The following is a 21,795-nucleotide window of genomic DNA, read 5'->3' as shown; positions in this document are numbered from 1 at the left end:
TGAAGGTGGCGCGGTGGCTCAGTGGCTACTACTGTTGTCTTGCAGCACTGGAGACCCAGGTTCGAATAGCCAACCAAGGACACGGAGTTTGTATGTTCTTCCCATGTAAGCATGGGTTTCCTCCCATACTCCAAAGACATACTGGGAATTTACACTCACCGGCCACTTTATTAGGTACACCATGCTAGTAACGGGTTGGACCCCCTTTTGCCTTCAGAACTGCCTCAATTCTTCATGGCATAGATTCAACAAGGTGCTGGAAGCATTCCTCAGAGATTTTGGTCCATATTGACATGATGGCATCACACAGTTGCCGCAGATTTGTCGGCTGCACATCCATGATGCGAATCTCCCGTTCCACCACATCCCAAAGATGCTCTATTGGATTGAGATCTGGTGACTGTGGAGGCCATTGGAGTACAGTGAACTCATTGTCATGTTCAAGAAACCAGTCTGAGATGATTCCAGCTTTATGACATGGCATTGCATTATCCTGCTGAAAGTAGCCATCAGATGTTGGGTACATTGTGGTCATAAAGGGATGGACATGGTCAGCAACAATACTCAGGTAGGCTTTGGCGTTGCAACGATGCTCAATTGGTACCAAGGGGCCCAAAGAGTGCCAAGAAAATATTCCCCACACCATGACACCACCACCACCAGCCTGAACCGTTGATACAAGGCAGGATGGATCCATGCTTTCATGTTGTTGACGCCAAATTCTGACCCTACCATCCGAATGTCGCAGCAGAAATCGAGACTCATCAGACCAGGCAACGTTTTTCCAATCTTCAATTGTCCAATTTCGATGAGCTTGTGCAAATTGTAGCCTCAGTTTCCTGTTCTTAGCTGAAAGGAGTGGCACCCGGTGTGGTCTTCTGCTGCTGTAGCCCATCTGCCTCAAAGTTCGACGTACTGTGCGTTCAGAGATGCTCTTCTGGCTACCTTGGTTGTAACGGGTGGCTATTTGAGTCACTGTTGCCTTTCTATCAGCTCGAACCAGTCTGGCCATTCTCTTCTGACCTCTGGCATCAACAACGCATTTCTGCCCACAGAACTGCCGCTCACTGGATGTTTTTTCTTTTTCGGACCATTCTCTGTAAACCCTAGAGATGGTTGTGCGTGAAAATCCCAGTAGATCAGCAGTTTCTGAAATACTCAGACCAGCCCTTCTGGCACCAACAACCATGCCACGTTCAAAGGCACTCAAATCACCTTTCTTCCCCATACTGATGCTCGGTTTGAACTGCAGGAGATTGTCTTGACCATGTCTACATGCCTAAATGCACTGAGTTGCCGCCATGTGATTGGCTGATTAGAAATTAAGTGTTAACGAGCAGTTGGACAGGTGTACCTAATAAAGTGGTCGGTGAGTGTAGATTGTGAGTCTTATAATGGACACTGTTGACTGTAAAGTGCTGTGAAATATGTTGTCACTATGTAATTAAGCAAAATAATAAAATAAAACAGGGGGGGGCAACACTGTGGCTCAGTGGTTAGCACTGCAGCCTTGCAGCGCTGGAGTCCTGGGTTCAAATCCCGCCAGTATCAATATCTGCAAGGAGTTTGTATGTTCTCCCCGTGTTTGCGTGGATTTCCTCCCATTCTACAAAGACATACTGATAGGATAAAAAAAAGGACATTGTGATCCCTATATGGGGCTCACAATCTACAGTAGAAAAGAAAGTAAAAAAATATAATAAAATTTAAAAAAAATAAAAGAAACTCAAGACTTTTCACAATATACTGTAAGCTGGTTGGACGTTATTGTTTGCTCCAGAGCAGAGTTCTCCATTAATATCTTGGTAAAATCTGTATAAGCCAGTGAAGATATGTCAATATGGATATTTCAATATGCCACGGCTTATTTTGTTGTGAATTTGCCACAGATTTTGGCCTCAATTTTCTCCCGTTGCAGAACTAAAGCCCATTGATGGAAAGCAACGCCTCTAAAGCCCTTTTCTGCTCACTTGCATAGGGATAAAAAGATGATTTTTACAAGAATGAAGCGGCGGTCCTGAATAAGAAATACATCATTGTAAAATGTGCTGACAGCCCTACAAGGTAATGTGATCAGTTTATTTCTTAATTTTGAACTAACAGACTCCCTTTAAATTACAGCTCAAAATAGGACTATGGAGAGGGTGAGGCTGACTGAGGGAAGCAGAGACAAGAGAATAGATGTGCTTCAGCAGCTAAATAGTAGTGTAATCTCATCAATACTGTCAGTACTTCTTTAGAATATCCTATATGGTGCTGCTGCTTCTGTGTCTGTAGGGTAGATATTACAAGACATTAGAATCCCCTGCTATCTCCATATGCGGTCCATGAGAGACATGAGAGCAGTTAGTCTCCACTGCCAGCTTTGAAAAAATTAGAGATCGAGCCTGAAGTGAAGAAAACGGTTACAAATACAGTATCCAAGTCTTACAATGACAAGAAATTCCTCATGTACACACATTTGGAAGCTCATCCTAAAATGTAAAAGGGAATGTGTCGACAGAAAATCACCTTTTTTAAATCAAATTTTATGTTAAACATGTTTTTAAATAATTTTTGGTGATTTTTAAAAAATTCGGTAGGTCTGACTCTGTCCATTAACCCAAATAATATGCTGATGCTTCCTTCTTTCTGTAGATTTCCTTGTCGCAGTTAGGAAGTGATAGACTAGTTTAGGCTTAGTGACAAGTGTGGGATATTGCAAGATTCTTACAGATAATAATATGGAAAATTGAAAACAAAACAAAACATTTGATTTAAACAACAGGTCATTTTCTGCTGACATAATGGCTCAAAGTAAAAGGTCAGAAACAGGTTTAAAGACAAAAAAAAAAGCAGCCAAACAGTAAATGCTGAAATACCAAAAAATGGTAATTTCATATACAGAATAACAAAGTTACAAACTTAGCTACAAATGAAGATTATTACTCACCTTTTACTTAGTGCTTTTGCTTCTTCTTGCATCACATTTGACAGAAATGTTAATATTGTTGCAATAATTTTCCTCCTTTTATGACTATCAATTTCCATATCAGATGTTTCATGGCATAAGCAGAATCTGTCTTCTAGAAAACACCTACAAAGAGGAAGGGAAACCTCAAGAAAAACAGCAAATGTTTCACATCTTCTGGGTGTTCAATCAACAAACATCAGTCATTTGTGTACTGCACCTTGTACAGTATTTTTAGCTCACGTCTGCTGTACAATACAACATATTCTCACCTCTACAAAACAGAATCTATTAGAGATACAATTCCCAGGCTGTGTATCCATTTCACAGACATTATCAATGTATTTATATGGAAAACCCGTTGGACCTTGTTTTAAAGGGGCTCTATCACTGAGAAAAGTCATTTTTAGCTAATCACATCCTTGCATAGCCTTTAGAAAGGCCATTCCACACATACGTTTTGTATGAAAATTGCCTTAGTTTTTGAATAAGACAGATTTTATTCATATGCTAATTAGCCTTCTCTGTGCACTGTCTGCTCTATATGTATGAGAGCAGAGAGGCTGCTGTGCTGATGACTAATCTCTCTGCTCTCATAGCAGACACAGACACTTCTGGATGCATGCTGGAAGCTAATTAGCATATGAATAAAAGTGGGTTGATTCAAAAACTACTGAGGCAATTTACATACAAAAGCAAGGTGTGAAATAGCTTTTCTAAAGGCTATGCATGTATGTGCGTAGCTAAAAATGACTTCTCCCAATGATAGAGGCCCTTACGTCTTTATCTTATCCCTTCCCCCTAACGTCTTTCATATCCCTTCTGATGGCGCGATAGCACTACATGCAGATTGACAAACAATTAATATTTTCTTTGTAATCCTCATTTTATTATCCAATGTATGTTATGTTTTTGTTATTGCGGTCATCTATGTGACCCTGTGTTATATCCTGTTGTACTTGTTTTTCTTTGAAAAATTTAAAAAAAAAGAAAAAAAAAAGAACCATTAAGGCACGACTAGCATCTGTAACAACAGAATTTCTATCTGATATGCAACTATTCCAGAAGCGAAAAGAATGCATACACAATGTACATATGTTAGAGAGAAGCTCTTCAGAGTAAATGGTTTTATTTAAAGGGGTACTCCCACGTCGCATACTCACCAGTCTTCTTTTCTTTGAAATCTTCTGTCTTCCGGCTTTGTTTCGTCATTGGTGGGCGGGGTCACATATGCAAAGCCAAGCGGCGAGATGCCACCGGCCCTGCGTGCACGCTCATAGACCAGTCTATCCTTCACAATGCAAATACAGACCCGACAGGGTGTCGGGTCTGTATTCGCATTGTGAAGGCTAGACTGGTGTATGAGCGTGCACGCAGGGCCGGTGGCATCTCGCCGCTTGGCTTTGCATATGTGACTGCGGAGCAGAATAGCAGCATCGCTTCTGCCGCTGCTGGCTTCATGCAGGGCAGGCACATAGCGATGTTGCTGGCTTCACCTGTGCCGGCGTCTAACTGTCCCCGGCATCTGCCTCTCTATTACAGCGGATGCCGGGGAGTGTTAGACGCCGGCACAGGTGAAGCCAGCAACATCGCTATGCTTCTGCCCTGCATGAAGCCAGCAGCGGCAGAAGCGATGCTATTATTCTGCTCCTCCGTCCCCCCCCCCCCCCCTTCGCTTCTGCCGCTGCTGGCTTCATGCAGGGCAAAAGCATAGCGATGTTGCTGGCTTCACCTGTGCCAGCGTCTAACCCTGTGCCGGCGTCTAAACCTGTATTGGCGGCCCCTTCCCCCAAAGGGTAAACTACCCCCCCCCCCCTCCAGGCTCGCTCCCGTGCACTTAGCCCCTCCTCCCTCCCCCTGAGAGCAGGCAGACACATCACTTGACTCAGGAGCAGCTAGGTCAGAGCTGTGGCCACAAAAAAATGAATAAAGTAAGATAGTGGACAAACAAAGCAGTTTTGCTGAAGCAATGTATTTAGGAAAAGTCTTACATTCACATTAACAAGCATTACAGATAGGATCCTTGTGACGGGACAACCCCTTTAAGGTTCAACTTACCTTATGAGAATTTCGATAAAGGACCATGTTCCATTTTTGCAAACTGGACACTGAAAAACACTGAGGTAGTATTGTACCATATGACTGGATTCCCATGGAGGACGATACTGGATAAGGTTGGAAAATACATCTAAAAATTCACCAAAGTTGTTGATGTCGACGTTCCCCTAAGTGAAAATAGAATTCAAAACAAGAGAGTAAAATAATAACCCAAAATACAGACTAGCAGCAACAACTACCTGAATGGCACAGTATAGTATGCTTCATTTAGTATAGGGGTTGTCCTAGATAATAAAAAATAAAAAAATTCCCAACAGAAGGGGGTAAAGGATTGGAACAACAAAAAACCTGCTACACATTACAAACTAGAGAAACAGCCGTTTTGAATAGCACGCTCCCATAGAAATGAATGGACGTAGCCAGCACTCGGGGGGTTAAGTGGCCCGCCGCCGGTAAAGTCTGCATGCGGGCCGCTTCCAATTCATTTCTATGGGAGCATGCTATTCAGAACGGCTGTTTCGAATAGTGTTCGCTCATCTCTAGTTACAACCAATTCCATGTCAATTCAGTATAGTCACTCCGAACTTTCCTCTGGGTCTTTGTATACATGGCAGTAGTGATGACATCCCTGTCTACCAGTGAAACTAATAAGGCTAATCAGAATCCACCTCAAAAAACGCCTCCCAACTCTTTCATTCATTTCAATGGGAGTCAGTAGCGGATTTTTCCCTCTAGCCTAAAAATTAAGCGACATGCTTGATCTACCCTTCAGGTGGATTCTACTGAAAAACCCATTGAAATGAATATAAGGTCCTGAATAAAATACTAATATTTTTTCCCTATCTCCCATTCATTCCAATCGGTCTTCACCTATGTTCAAGTGGATTACGCCTAGCAAAAACCTTTTTTTAAAATTTTTTTCCTTGTAGCTGAAAAATATCAGCTGGAGGAAAAAAATCTGATTCTGAAACGAACGGGAGAGGAGGATACTTCCTACAAAAAGCTATGTGGACTACTATCAGCAGTGAGTGGTCCTCGGAGGACTTGTTGCACTTAGTAGCCCTGTAATAGTGGTGCCGATCAGTTGACCATTAAGCAAACACTGGTTGGCTGACCACATCTTCTATGCAGGATAAGACATGCAGATTATCGTCTGCACATTGATCACAGTTTGTATCAGTCTGTATAATCAGGCCATTGCAAACGAGTGCAACAACAATCAATATAATTCTCATTGATCGGCACTCCTGTGTAATACAGCCAAAACTCTACTAGACAAACAATGACTGCAGGTATACAACCAACAATGGCCATCATAACACCACTGCAGAGTGTTACCTAGATTTCTATTTCCTTGACATGTATATGAAATAACATTGTTACTTGGATGAATTTTGCTATAATACTCAGCAAGAACATAGCAAATTAGAAACTAAGTTGTAACTGGTGAATTGAGGGAGGACAAACAGAAATGGAATTGATAAAATGTATCTTCTTTCATCTAAACTATGATTATAATCTGTAAGGAATACGGCATCTTACACTCCAGTCTATGGGGGTTGTTTGATCCTGCCTAAATCTATAGAGGCTGAGATTCTAGATCTATCATGCTAAAAGCTTTGGTGGTCAGGATACAATAAGCAGCAGCTACATTGCTACAAGTAGTCGTCCCAGGATTGCATTCTGAGCAATCATAGGACATAAAGGGAGGCAGATTCAACCAAAGTCATGCTTGCAGGCATCCATTCGGAGAGCAGCCTACCAGCTCCTGAAATGAACCAAGAGCACAAAACTGGGGAATTCTGTTGATGCTAGCTGCAAAACATCTTGGCTTAGCTAATAAAATGTTTGCAGTATTTCTGCTTCTTGTATTTCTTCTTACTTACTTAATACTCCTTAAAGGGGCTATATCAGTAGATTTTTCAATTTTTTAGATAAACATATGCCTGAATAGTCTTTACAAAGGCTATTCAGGTGCTGCTAATCGTTTTTAACCCCCCCCCCCCCCCGTTTTTCTGAATTACCGTAAAAATGTATATGTAAATCAGTCATACACAGTACGCTCGCCGATGTTCTCCACACAAAAATGGGGATTCAGGCATATGTTTATCTAAAAAACGGAAAATCCACTGATAGGGCCCCTTTTAAAGGGGTTTTTCCAACAAACCTAACCATATTCCTATCTAAAGACAATACAAAGTTAAATATTGTTGTAAATATATATAATTAAAAATTTGCAGAATATCACAATTTTCTCTAACCATCTCAGTAGTGACAGTCTTTTCTCTGGATTGGTTGTGAATGGATGTGACTATGAATGCAGGAACTTTTTATGGTTTCAAATTGATCTCCTTATTGGGAACAGGTTGTCAGGCAGGGACACTACATGTATGTACAATAAGGAAATTAGGACTTGATTTCTAACAAGTGCCAGAGCATAGAAAGTTCCTGTATTCATGGTCGTATCCATTGGCAACCTATCAAGACAAAAGACTGTCAGCACTAAGGTGGGTAGACAAAATCTTTAAAACCATGCAAAATGTATTATTTACATTTGCAAAAATGTTAACTTTTAATGGGCTACAAATTTAAATATAGTCATGTTTATCATGTTCCATTGACTCCAGGGCAGTTGGAATTCCCCCCCACACACACACACCATTTTTGGGCAAAAGTGCAATTATTTCAGTGCCTGATTGGCTAATGATACTCTCTATTGTTAGGTGGGTGATCTCAGGCCGGGGTGGGGGCATGGGAGTGATCCTGAGCTCTGACACAGTCCACCTTTGATTGGAGCTCAGAATTAGGCCCCCTTTCTTGCTCCAGCCTGACACTGACCACCTAACAGTAGAGAGAATAAGCAGCGTATCAGGCACCAAAAATAACAGCACTTATGGCTCTGAAAGGTTTTTGTAAATATACATTCCACCTTTCCAAACCTAACTACAAAGACAATGAGTAAGAGAGCCCGGCTGCAGATTTCCCCTCCTCACTGCATACTTTTTTTTTTTTTTTTTTTTAGCATATACTGTTTCTATTTATTTAATCTATTATTTTATTATTTTATCCTATTTAATTTTCTGAATAAATACTTACCTTATATCAAGTCACTTGTCCTTTCTGAGTGAGCGCGATCAGCGACTGTTTTTGGTATTAATTCCAAAAAGATCTTCTATTATATCCCACCGACGGTGTGTCGGAACAGCTGATACGCTGCCAAGATACTCAGCATACAAATTGGAGTGCATATACTCTTATGACGAAAACATCACCGAATTCTCATAAAGATCTATAAGAAGCGCGGTTCGTCTTGAATATTTTTTCAATTTAGCATCACTGTTTCTATTTAGAAAGCGTTCGTTGTTAGTCAAGGTTTTAAGAAGATTTACAGAGACCATGCAGGAAGGGAAATGTGAACTAGGTACTGGTAAAAGGTGTGAGATGTATAAAAGAAACCCCCCCCCCAAAAAAAAATAAAATAAATAAAATTTTTTTTATATATATATATATATATATATATATATATATATATATATATATATATATATATATAAGCAATCCGGTCTGTCAGCAACCTGTGTGGATGGAAAATGTCCTTTTATTGGAAAAAGCAGTACACCACATATCGGTCCACACTGGGACCTTTCTCAAGTGCTTGAGAAAGGTCCTAGTGTGGACCGATACGTGGTGTACTGCTTTTTCCAATAAAAGGACATTTTCCATCCATACAAGTTGCTGACAGACCGGATTGTTTTTTCTATTGCAAACCCTTTTGCCTGGAGAGGGGTTTCTGCCGTGCAATTTGTGGAATAATCCCCAGATTTGCTGGTGCTGCTGCAATTATTTTTCTTTGCAATATAAGATATATATATATATATATATATATATATATATATATATATATATATTGAAATAAATGATAATGAAATCTATGGTATAATAACATTATATGCAAAACTACAGTATTTTACCTGCATGAAGTGCTTGAGAAGCAACTCAAAAAAGTGCTTGGGAAAGACAAAAGGAATAAGATGTCCAATCTCCTCAAATGCTTCCCTGAAAAAATGTCCTTCGATAAGTTCTTCAATTCTGTTCAGGCTTGTTCGGCCAATTTCAACCTTCAACTACAAGTGTGAGAGGGTGTGGTGAATAACACTCAATGACCTAACACTCACTCAATGACCTAAGACTTGCATCCTCTATTATCAGAACCTCCCACGCTCGTATACAAGACTTCTCCCGAGCTGCACCACTTCTCTGGAATGCTCTACCCCGGACAATCAGATTAACTCCCAATTTCTACAGTTTCAAACGTAAACTAAAGACACATCTTTTCAGACAGGCCTATCACAATTTCTAACGTAAACCCTTCCGTACTATAATTAGAATCCCCAAAATTTAACCTTCCCCTGTCCCCACTCCCACATTACACCACATGATATGATGTCTTTTCAGGATAACTTTATTTGTCCAAGCACCATCCACATGTTACAGGACACCACTAGTGATGGCTCATAAAGTTTTGTTTGTGTAATGACAGTAACCTCTATTACAAAATTGTCTGACCACTGTATAAGCAATGCTACCTCCTATACCGCCCCCGCTACCTCTTGTGTCACCCCCTCTACCTCATAGATTGTAAGCTCTTGCGAGCAGGGCCCTCAGTCCCATTGTGTGAAATGACTTTCTTTGTTATGTATCTGTCTGTATTTGAACCCTACAAATTGTACAGTGCTGCGGAATATGTTGGCGCTATATAAATAAAATGTATTATTATTATTATTATTATTATTAATAACAGGAATAAAATAAAAACAGAAATTACCAAGCCTACCACAAGTAAAAGTATTTTACACAATTTTCACTACATTGCACGTTAGGCGCGTAGTTATAGGGGGTCCAAAGGTAGAAATTGCTATCAGGCCCTGGAGCCTGAGGGGGCCCAAATGCTTCTCTACAACATAAGACACCAGTATTACAGATAGTGCATTGTATGTGGGGGCCACATAACAGATTATGCATAGGGACCCAGGAGCTCCAAGTTACATCTCTGCTGCTGTGTATGCATGGATTTTATCCATGCATTCCTGTCATATACCACAGTCTGAAAACATGCTAAGCAACAGAGGTGCAAGCAGGTACATGCTAGGCAACAGTGATACAAGCAGTGGTTCTTTAGTCTAAAAAATTTTTTTTATCTATCTATACACACACATACACATATATATATATATATATATATATATATATACATATATATATATATATATATATATATATATATATATATTAGCTGTCAAAGACTATTAGTGGATTCCATGCACCATGGTGGCTTATATACACAACAATGGGTGATAACTTACAGTAAAGAATTTTGGGCTTGAATTTTGAGGGTATGATATTCTTAAAGTGTGCAGCCACCTTAATTTAATAGCAATGTCTTAGTCTGTGTGACGCTAGGTTCACACCTACGTTCTTCTTTCCGTTCTGTGCTTTCCATCTTCTGCATGCCAGAAGACGGAAAGCACAGACCGGGTCCGGCCGTGAGCGGCGGTGAGCGTTTTATGCTCTCCGCCGCGAAACCGGATTTTTTTATCCGGACACAGAGTACTGCATGTCTGACTCTGTGTCCGGATTATAAAATCCGGTTTTGCGGCGGAGAGCGCAAAACGCTCACCGACGCTCACGGCCGGACATCTCTCTCACCCATTCAAATGAATGGGTGAGAGAGACTCCTGCAGGTTTCCGTCTCCTGCCTCTGTTTTAGGCAGGAAACGGAAACCTGCAGTACGGAGAGGGCGACGCAGATGTGAACGAGCCCTTATAGTTCAGAGCAAGATCTACTTTATGGGAAACAGCCAACAGGCACTACGACACCGGAGGCATAGAAAAAAAATCGGAAAAAGTCATTGGCTGCCGAAATCAGGTGACCTCCATTTTAGACGAATAGTGGATTTCAAATCCGGGTCATATGAGAATGTGAACTTTGTGACTATGAGACAGGGATAGCTGTACAGGCAGGGATAGCTAGGGATAACCTTTATTTAGGTAGGAATGTTATTAAAAATAACTTTTTGGGGCTCTATCGGGTGTGTAATTGTGATTTTTGTGACATAAACTTTTTCCAATAGGAATGCATTGGACAGCGCTGATTGGCCAGAGTACGGAACTCGACCAATCAGCGCTGGCTCTGCTGGAGGAGGCGGAGTCTAAGATCGCTCCACACCAGTCTCCATTCAGGTCCGACCTTAGACTCTGCCTCCTCCGGCAGAGCCAGCGCTGATTGGCCGAAGGCTGGCCAATGCATTCCTATTGGTAGCAGTGCTGAGCCAGTTCTGCTCAACTACACCGTGTGCACACTCGGCTCTGCTATATCAGTTGGGCTGACCGGCAGAGCTCTGCTATATCAGATGGGCTGACCGGCAGAGCAGAGTGTCTGATGTAGCAGAGACGAGTGTGCACACTCGGCTCTGCTATATCAGATGGGCTGACCGGCACATCAGATGTAGCAGAGCCGAGTGTGCACACTCGATTCTGCTACATCACACACTCGGCTCTGCTATATCAGATGGGCTGACCGGCACATCAGATGTAGCAGAGCTGAGTGTGCACACTCGGCTCTGCTACATCTGATGTGCCGGTCAGCCCATCTGATATAGCAGAGCCGAGTGTGTGATGTAGCAGAGCCGAGTGTGGATATAGGAATCCATAGGAATGCATTGGCCAGCGCTGATTGGCCAGAGTACGTAATTCGACCAATCAGCGCTGGCTCTGCTGGAGGAGGCGGAGTCCAAGATCGCTCCACACCAGTCTCCATTCAGGTCCGACCTTAGACTCCGCCTCCTCTGGCAGAGCCAGCGCTGATTGGCCGAAGGCTGGCCAATGCATTCCTATTGGTAGCAGTGCTGAGCCAGTTCTGCTCAACTACACCGTGTGCCGGTCAGCCCATCTGATATAGCAGAGCCGAGTGTGTGATGTAGCAGAGCCGAGTGAGGATATAGGAATCCACACTCGGCTCTGCTATATCAGATGGGCTGACGGGCACACGGAGTAGTTGAGCAGAACTGGCTCAGCACTGCTACCAATAGGAATGCATTGGCCAGCCTTCGGCCAATCAGCGCTGGCTCTGCCGGAGGAGGCAGAGTCTAAGGTCGGACCTGAATGGAGACTGGTGTGGAGCGATCTTAGACTCCGCCTCCTCCAGCAGAGCCAGCGCTGATTGGTCGAATTCCGTACTCTGGCCAATCAGCGCTGGCCAATGCATTTCTATGGGGAAAAGTTAGCTTGCGAAAATCGCAAGCTGACAGGGATTTCCATGAAATAAAGTGACTTTTATGCCCCCAGACATGCTTCCCCTGCTGTCCCAGTGTCATTCCAGGGTGTTGGTATCATTTCCTGGGGTGTCATAGTGGACTTGGTGACCCTCCAGACACGGATTTGGGTTTCCCCCTTAACGAGTATATGTTCCCCATAGACTATAATGGGGTTCGAAACCCGTTCGAACACACGAACAGTGAGCGGCTGTTCGAATCGAATTTCGAACCTCGAACATTTTAGTGTTCGCTCATCTCTATTAATTAACTGTCCTAGACCATTAGGAATTTTCTCATTAGTCCCTTCACCATCCTAGACCACCAGGGATTTTGACATTAACCCATTCCCTCCCATGAAGACAAGGGATACTGACAATAATCCCTTCACTACCCTAGAACATCAGCAATAAAGAAACAACAACTTGTTTTCTACCATAAGACAGGGATGCTCAGAATAAGCCCTGCTCTAAGTCAAGAATGATGCAGAAAATAACCTTCACCGCGCTATACCTGTAGGCTGTCTAATACTATTTGTTTGGGTATCTTGCAGCCCTAGTCCTGCTGATTTATAGCATGGAGTACTGTATTGCCTGGCATAGAGGAAACATTGTTCAGACTGCATTGCCCACTACAGGGAACATTACCAGAAACAAAGATTAAAATAAAATGTTAAACATAAATTCTAGTATTATGACCTTATTTTTCATCACAAAATTTCTAATAATGATAACTTTATTTATATCGCGGCACTGTGTTCCGCAGCACTACAAATCAGAGGGTACAGTTTTTGATTTTACAGTGTGACAAAGAATTAATGTATCAAACAATAGTAGTGAAGGCTCTACTCATAGGAACATACACTCTATGAGGAAATAGGAAGACACAAGAGGAACCTTTTTTTTAGTCTTCTAACTCTGGTACCGAAAATAACTACTGTATATTGCTGCTAATAAGATATGCTATATTAAAAAAAAGTCCACTTTTGAGCAATAAAATTTTGCCTATCTGCATAAATGTTTTTTTTAATTCTATTCTGCCCAAACTAGAATTATCTGAAACATTTTACCAATGTGTACTATAAGCTATCAATAACCGTCCATGCCAGATAAAATACAAACTATGGCGTAAAGGTAAAAATTTTTGGAGGGTGCCCATAGTATAATACAACTCAGAACAAAGGTTAGTCAAAACCAAAGCTTTTTGCAAGCCTTAAAGAGGTATTTCCATAACTCTTGTTCTGCAGCCTGAAGGCTCTGTGCTCTCTTCACTTCCTGGATTTCTCGGCACATTGGCGGGCGGGGTTTCACTTGCTCTGCTATCTGCTAAGTTTGCAGTCAGTAATGAGGGATTGGTTGCAAATGCATTACCACAGTATGAAGCTGATGTGCAACTGATGTAGCAGACCTGGATTTGAGTGCGCTTGCATTACATACAGAGGTAATGGACTCCTTATCTCAACCCTTAACAGCCAAATTCAATTAAACCGGCTGATAAGTGGAATAGCTGAAGATAGACAGCACAGTAATCCTGGAGCTCTCACCTCCCCCCTCCCCTATCTGAGGAGCTCTGTTGCTTGTCAGCCCCTCCCTCCCCCCCTGAGAGCAGGCTGCTACATCACTTGGGCCCCATGGCCATAGAAATGCAGTGTCAACAATGAAGTGAATAAATTAAGATAGCGGCCAAACAAAGCAGTTTTGATAAAGCAATGTATTTAGGAAAAGTCTTAAACCCACATAAAATAGCAGTATAGACAGGATGCTTTTCATGGGACAACCCCTTTAAGTTTTTCTACAAATACACTTCCTGACATCATTGAGGAGCTTTCACCACTCTGGCAGTGTTATCTTCCTGCTTCTAATTCCAAATAATGACATCAATGATCAGTGCTTGGTTATATGCAGACTACAGAATGGTCAGCCTCATACAGTAGTTAAAAAGGTTTTGAAGGCAGAAAATTCTTCTTTGTACTACAGGAAACTCTAAATGTCTGACAGTGAAAGCTATCTATCTGGTAACCAGTTACTTACTCTTATATAGGGCACTGAATGTATTCAGTGACTGAAGATCTGTCTTGCATATCTGGTTATTAAACATTCTAAAAGTTTTGCAGCACAGTCATAAGTCATATTACCCTAACAGTAAATAATAGCAGAATTTATGGTAATAAATGAACCCCACTAAACACTGGATACTCTTATTAGCAAGGACAGCAGCCTCTTACAATGTACCCAATATCCTAAACAAACCTATGTCAGATGTGTACATCCAAATAGCTAGACAGGTGTTCTTATGGGGCTGTGCAGTTGTTGTCTTTTTTTCGTTTGTTTTTTAAGTTATTTTCAGGGAAATAGGGTTTGATATTTTCCAATCTTTACGCATCTTTGTTGCCAGGAGAATCTGTCAGAATAGTTGGCTTTGAATCATTTCAATCATACTTCAGCATAGAAAGTATTAAAAACGGGGAACCTCAGAAAAAAAAATGTAATCTTCTAAGGTAACCCTAACTCCATTCCAATAGGTTATATTCACACCACAGTTGTAAAATTTGGCTATGAAAAATGGATAAAACAGTCTACATTTCATGGCCATTTTGCATCCCTGTGTCACATATTTTACAATCCTTTCATGTCTGTCTGTTTTTAAGACTGTTAAAAAAAATTTTTTTTAATTTTTATCCAAGTCAAAGTGGCTAATGTTTTTCTCACTGAGACTCCAAGCAAAACTGGCCCAGACTGCCCTGCTTTAAAAATTCTAAAATTATCCTATTTTCACATGACGTTCATTGACCAAGTTGGCAGTCCGTGAATGATATAAAAATGTACGCATATTTTTATATATTCGGTGCATAAAACAACATAAAACCACTGAACATAAGAAAATCTTGTATTTGTGTATATAAAAACATCTGCTATCAGCCCTCGAAAGAAGTCAAAGTAAATAAGCAATGTTTCTTATAGCACCAGCAGTTCCCATGAAATCCTGTTACTTACAGCTCATGTATACTATGCATGAATTTAAGGGTAGCAGCCTATTTGGGACTGATTCCTTTGATATTTAGTTTTTGTTCACAGAAGCTCTTTGATGTTCTTGTGAGGTGTTTATGAGCTTCTGGCAGAATCTCCAAAGTAAGGAGTATTAATCTTTTGTTTTGCTGATTTACATATTGAGCATGTTAGCGCGGTAGCAGCTTTCCATTATATATTCCCTTATTTGTGCATTGTTTTATGTCACAGAACATGTAAATCGTATTAGAGTGATGAAGGTGACTGGCAGTGTCAGACTGTAATGCACATCACCGCTCTCGACTGATGTGTTACATATATGTCAAATGTAACAAGAAATATTCAATATACAAAGATAAAAGACTTTAATCATAGTAAGGTACAGCAGATGAGGTACAGAAGGGGTGCAGTGCTAATATGATGATATCATCACAAGGGGCAGGGTGACCATGTCTGCCATACACTGCTAGGCTGCCAACATGTTAACCTCTGATCATTCTGGGCTCAGGAATCCAGCGGATGGTCCCACTTAGTTTCCTTTTATATGTGTATACAGAGATTACCGAGCAGGACCGCCCTTTAGACTCCTAAACCCAGGAACAAGCAAAGGTTTCATTGATTAAATTCCAGATTTTATTTTTGTACCTGAAAACCATAATTACATATATATATATATATATATATATATATATATATACACACAGTTAGGGCCAGAAATATTTGGACAGTGACACAATTTTCGCGAGTTGGGCTCTGCATGCCACCACATTGGTTTTGAAATGAAACCTCTACAACAGAATTCAAGTGCAGATTGTAACGTTTAATTTGAAGGGTTGAACAAAAATATCTGATAGAAAATGTAGGAATTGTACACATTTCTTTACAAACACTCCACATTTTAGGAGCTCAAAAGTAATTGGACAAATAAACATAACCCAAACAAAATATTTTTATTTTCCATATTTTGTTGCGAATCCTTTGGAGGCAATCACTGCCTTAAGTCTGGAACCCATGGACATCACCAAACGCTGGGTTTCCTCCTTCTTAATGCTTTGCCAGGCCTTTACAGCTGCAGCCTTCAGGTCTTGCTTGTTTGTGGGTCTTTCCGCCTTAAGTCTGGATTTGAGCAAGTGAAATGCATGCTCAATTGGGTTAAGATCTGGTGGTTGACTTGGCCATTGCAGAATGTTCCACTTTTTTGCACTCATGAACTCCTGGGTAGCTTTGGCTGTATGCTTGGGGTCATTGTCCATCTGTACTATGAAGCGCCGTCCGATCAACTTGGCAGCATTTGGCTGAATCTGGGCTGAAAGTATATCCCGGTACACTTCAGAATTCATCCGGCTACTCTTGTCTGCTGTTATGTCATCAATAAACACAAGTGACCCAGTGCCATTGAAAGCCATGCATGCCCATGCCATCACGTTGCCTCCACCATGTTTTACAGAGGATGTGGTGTGCCTTGGATCATGTGCCGTTCCCTTTCTTCTCCAAACTTTTTTCTTCCCATCATTCTGGTACAGGTTGATCTTTGTCTCATCTGTCCATAGAATACTTTTCCAGAACTGAGCTGGCTTCTTGAGGTGTTTTTCAGCAAATTTAACTCTGGCCTGTCTATTTTTGGAATTGATGAATGGTTTGCATCTAGATGTGAACCCTTTGTATTTACTTTCATGGAGTCTTCTCTTTACTGTTGACTTAGAGACAGATACACCTGCTTCACTGAGAGTGTTCTGGACTTCAGTTGATGTTGTGAACGGGTTCTTCTTGACCAAAAAAAGTATGCGGCGATCATCCACCACTGTTGTCATCCGTGGACGCCCAGGCCTTTTTGAGTTCCCAAGCTCGCCAGTCAATTCCTTTTTTCTTAGAATGTAACTGACTGTTGATTTTGCTACTCCAAGCATGTCTGCTGTCTCTCTGATGGATTTTTTCTTTTTTTTCAGCCTCAGGATGTTCTGCTTCACCTCAATTGAGAGTTCCTTTGACCGCATGTTGTCTGGTCACAGCAACAGCTTCCAAATGCAAAACCACACACCTGGAATCAACCCCAGACCTTTTAACTACTTCATTGATTACAGGTTTACGAGGGAGACGCCTTCAGAGTTAATTGCAGCCCTTAGAGTCCATTGTCCAATTACTTTTGGTCCCTTGAAAAAGAGGAGGCTATGCATTACAGAGCTATGATTCCTAAACCCTTTCTCCGATTTGGATGTGGAAACTCTCATATTGCAGCTGGGAGTGTGCACTTTCAGCCCATATTATATATATAATTGTATTTCTGAACATGTTTTAGTAAACAGCTAAAATAACAAAACTTGTGTCACTGTCCAAATATTTCTGGCCCTAACTGTGTGTGTGTGTATATATATATATATATATATATATATATATATATATATATATATATATATATATGTGTGTCTGTGTTAATGTGAACCTGCTCAACTCCATTTTCACTACATTTTCAATGTAACGAGTTACCTCTACTCTATCCTGTGCCACAAGTGCCAATGTCCCTCCCAAATTGAGTCTTTTTAAAGGGGCTCTATCATTGGGAAAAGTCATTTTTAGCTAATCACATTCTTGCATAGCCTTTAGAAAGGTTATTCCACACATACCTTTTGTATGTAAATCGCTTCAGTGGTATTTGAATGATCCCGTTTTTATTTATATGCTAATTAGCCTCTTGGTGCACCCCGGAAATTTCATCGTGCACCCTCTGCCTATTGTTTCCTATGTATATATACAGCACAGGCTGCTGCTCCTGATGACTTCCTAATAGCAGAGAGGAGGCTGCTGGGGACTTCCTGTGCTAAATGGAAGCTAATTAGCATATGAATAAAAACGGGCTCATTCAGAAACCCCTGAGGCGATTTACATACAAAAGGTAGGTGTGGAATAGCCTGTCTAAAGGCTATACAAGTATGTGATTAGTTAAAAATGACTTTTCCCAATGATAGAGAATATTAACACATTAATGCAGTGTTCCCGAGAGGATCCACTTGAATGGTGTAGTGGTCATATATGACAAGATGCATACATGGGTACAGAAATATTGTGAATAAAATAACACAAAAAAATGACATCTAGTACTGGCATCCGTCCTTACCTTAGGTTTTTCAGAATGTCGCTTATATTTTTCTGTATATCTGTGGTGACATGCCTGGAAAAAGGAAACCCTGCTGATGAATACTACTCAGGACCCTGAACAGTCAGGTACAAGACTTCAGCTTACTTTAGCCACGAAAATATTTTGTGCCAAATTGTTACCATTTTGTTATTATCCTGCACGGACCGAGCATATGGAATAACAGTAATGCATCCCTGTTAGCAGGAAGGCAGATGACGCTAGGTTCACACCTGCGTTCTTCTTTCCGTTCTGTGCTTTCCGTCTGCTGCATGCCAGAAGACGGAAAGCACAGACCGGGTCCGGCCGTGAGCGGCGGTGAGCGTTTTATGCTCTCCGCCGCGAAACCGGATTTTTTTATCCGGACACAGAGTACTGCATGTCCGACTCTGTGTCCGGATTATAAAACCCGGTTTCGCGGCGGAGAGCGCAAAACGCTCACCGCCGGACATCTCTCTCACCCATTCAAATGAATGGGTGAGAGAGACTCCTGCAGGTTTCCGTCTCCTGCCTCTGTTTTAGGCAGGAAACGGAAACCTGCAGTACGGAGAGGGCGACGCAGATGTGAACGAGCCCTTATAGTTCAGAGCAAGATCTACTTTATGGGAAACAGCCAACAGGCTTGTCATCAGACTCCTCCATCATCCAAGTTCTGGTCTAGTCTTCTATAAATGTAGTGTTCTAGATTAATATGCAGTTTTCCTTTTATAGGTTCCGCTATATTCCGCTAGGTTCCCATTCAAATGAATGGGTGAGAGAAACTCCTGCAGGTTTCCGTTTCCTGCTCTGTTTTAGGCAGGAAACGGAAACCTGCATAACGGAGTTCACAACGCTGATGTGAACGAGCCCTGACCTTCCATACATATACTCACTGTAAACACATATATAGTTACACTTTTCACAACTTTACAAGTTTTTAATTTTTCACTTTGAAAGAACAAGAAGGTTTAATATTATTGAGCCTAAAATAACCAACCTGTGTTGAACAAAAACGTTTCCATATGGAACTCTTGAGTTCTGCAATCTGCTCCTCAGTCATATCTTCTGGTGTGTCATTTATTGGGTCCTGCAGAATATTACATAAAACTTACAAGAAATTCCAATTAATTTCTAACTAAATACAATATATATTAAAAATAGTGATTGCCTGATGGTAGAGAAGTATAACTATTAGAGATGAGCGAACACTAAAATGTTCGAGGTTCGAAATTCGATTCGAACAGCCGCTCAATGTTCGTGTGTTCGAATGGGTTTCGAACCCCATTATAGTCTATGGGGAACAGATACTCGTTAAGGGGGAAACCCAAATCCGTGTCTGGAGGGTCACCAAGTCCACTATGACACCCCAGGAAATGATGCCAACACCTCTGGAATGACACTGGGACAGCAGGGGAAGCATGTCTGGGGGCATCTAACACACCAAAGACCCTCTATTACCCCAACATCACAGCCTAACAACTACACACTTTACACACTCAATACCACATCTCTGACAGTAGGAAAACACCTTGAAACATGTGTATTTGGCACTTGCAGTGAGGAGAGCTTGTCACCAGCAGTGAATTTGGCCCTTGTAGTAAGTTGAGGTTGGCACCAACATTTGTTTTGAAAATCAGGGTGGATTGAGCCTCTAACCAGCAGAGTTTGGGCAAATTCATGGTGGAGGGAGCCTCTAAACACCCCAGTTTGGGCAAATTCATGGTGGAGGGAGCCTCTAAAAACCCCAGTTTGGACCAATTCATGGTGGAGGGAGCCTCTAAACAGCCCAGTTTGGGCAAATTCATGGTGGAGGGAGCCTCTAAAAAACCCAGTTTGGACCAATTCATGGTGGAGGGAGCCTCTAACCAGCCCAGTTTGGGCAAATTCATGGTGGAGGGAGCCTCTAAAAAACCCAGTTTGGACCAATTCATGGTGGAGGGAGCCTCTAACCAGCCCAGTTTGGGCAAATTCATGGTGGAGGGAGCCTCTAAAAAACCCAGTTTGGACCAATTCATGGTGGAGGGAGCCTCTAAACAGCCCAGTTTGGGCAAATTCATGGTGGAGGGAGCCTCTAAAAAACCCAGTTTGGACCAATTCATGGTGGAGGGAGCCTCTAACCAGCCCAGTTTGGGCAAATTCATGGTGGAGGGAGCCTCTAAACAGCCCAGTTTGGGCAAATTCATGGTGGAGGGAGCCTCTAACCAGCCCAGTTTGGACCAATTAATGGTGGAGGGAGCCGCTAAACAGCCCAGTTTGGGCAAATTCATGGTGGAGGGAGCAACTAAACAGCCCAGTTTGGACCAATTCATGGTGGAGGGAGCCTCTAAAAAACCCAGTTTGGACCAATTCATGGTGGAGGGAGCCTCTAAACAGCCCAGTTTGGGCAAATTCATGGTGGAGGGAGCCTCTAACCAGCCCAGTTTGGACCAATTAATGGTGGAGGGAGCCTCTAAACAGCCAAGTTTTGGGAAATTCATGGTGGAGGGAGCCTCTAACCAGCCCAGTTTGGACCAATTCATGGTGGAGGGAGCCTCTAAACAGCCCAGTTTGGGCAAATTCATGGTGGAGGGAGCCTCTAAAAAACCCAGTTTGGACCAATTCATGGTGGAGGGAGCCTCTAACCAGCCCAGTTTGGACCAATTAATGGTGGAGGGAGCCTCTAAAAACCCCAGTTTGGACCAATTCATGGTGGAGGGAGCCTCTAACCAGCCCAGTTTGGACCAATTAATGGTGGAGGGAGCCTCTAAACAGCCAAGTTTGGACCAATTCATGGTGGAGGGAGCCTCTAAAAACCCCAGTTTGGACCAATTCATGGTGGAGGGAGCCTCTAACCAGCCCAGTTTGGGCAAATTCATGGTGGAGGGAGCCTCTAAACAGCCCAGTTTGGGCAAATTCATGGTGGAGGGAGCCTCTAACCAGCCCAGTTTGGACCAATTAATGGTGGAGGGAGCCGCTAAACAGCCCAGTTTGGACCAATTCATGGTGGAGGGAGCCTCTAAAAAACCCAGTTTGGACCAATTCATGGTGGAGGGAGCCTCTAACCAGCCCAGTTTGGAACAATTAATGGTGGAGGGAGCCTCTAAACAGCCAAGTTTGGACCAATTCATGGTGGAGGGAGCCTCTAAAAACCCCAGTTTGGACCAAATCATGGTGGAGGGAGCCTCTAACCAGCCCAGTTTGGGCAAATTCATGGTGGAGGGAGCCTCTAAACAGCCCAGTTTGGGCAAATTCATGGTGGAGGGAGCCTCTAAACAGCCCAGTTTGGGCAAATTCATGGTGGAGGGAGCCTCTAAAAACCCCAGTTTGGACCAATTCATGGTGGAGGGAGCCTCTAAAAACCCCAGTTTGGACCAATTCATGGTG

At 42.1% G+C, this 21,795-nt stretch overlaps 1 protein-coding gene across 1 annotated transcript in view; it reads right to left on the bottom strand.

Moving 5' to 3' along the window:
* The window catches only part of SLF1 (SMC5/6 complex localization factor 1), an 86,216-nt gene that overhangs the window by 23,793 nt on the left and 40,628 nt on the right, over window positions 1–21,795 (bottom strand). The window contains exons 6-10 of the mRNA XM_075271887.1: window positions 19,430–19,519; window positions 18,436–18,489; window positions 8,980–9,132; window positions 5,009–5,175; window positions 2,933–3,076 (exon numbers count right to left, since the gene is read on the bottom strand). Coding sequence (XP_075127988.1) covers window positions 2,933–3,076; window positions 5,009–5,175; window positions 8,980–9,132; window positions 18,436–18,489; window positions 19,430–19,519 — 608 coding nt within the window. The remainder of the gene's footprint in view (window positions 1–2,932; window positions 3,077–5,008; window positions 5,176–8,979; window positions 9,133–18,435; window positions 18,490–19,429; window positions 19,520–21,795) is intronic.

The sequence above is a fragment of the Leptodactylus fuscus genome, chromosome 1 (assembly GCF_031893055.1).
Source record: "Leptodactylus fuscus isolate aLepFus1 chromosome 1, aLepFus1.hap2, whole genome shotgun sequence".
Classification (NCBI taxonomy): Eukaryota; Metazoa; Chordata; class Amphibia; order Anura; family Leptodactylidae; genus Leptodactylus; species Leptodactylus fuscus.
This window is presented reverse-complemented; position numbering and strand designations above follow the sequence as displayed.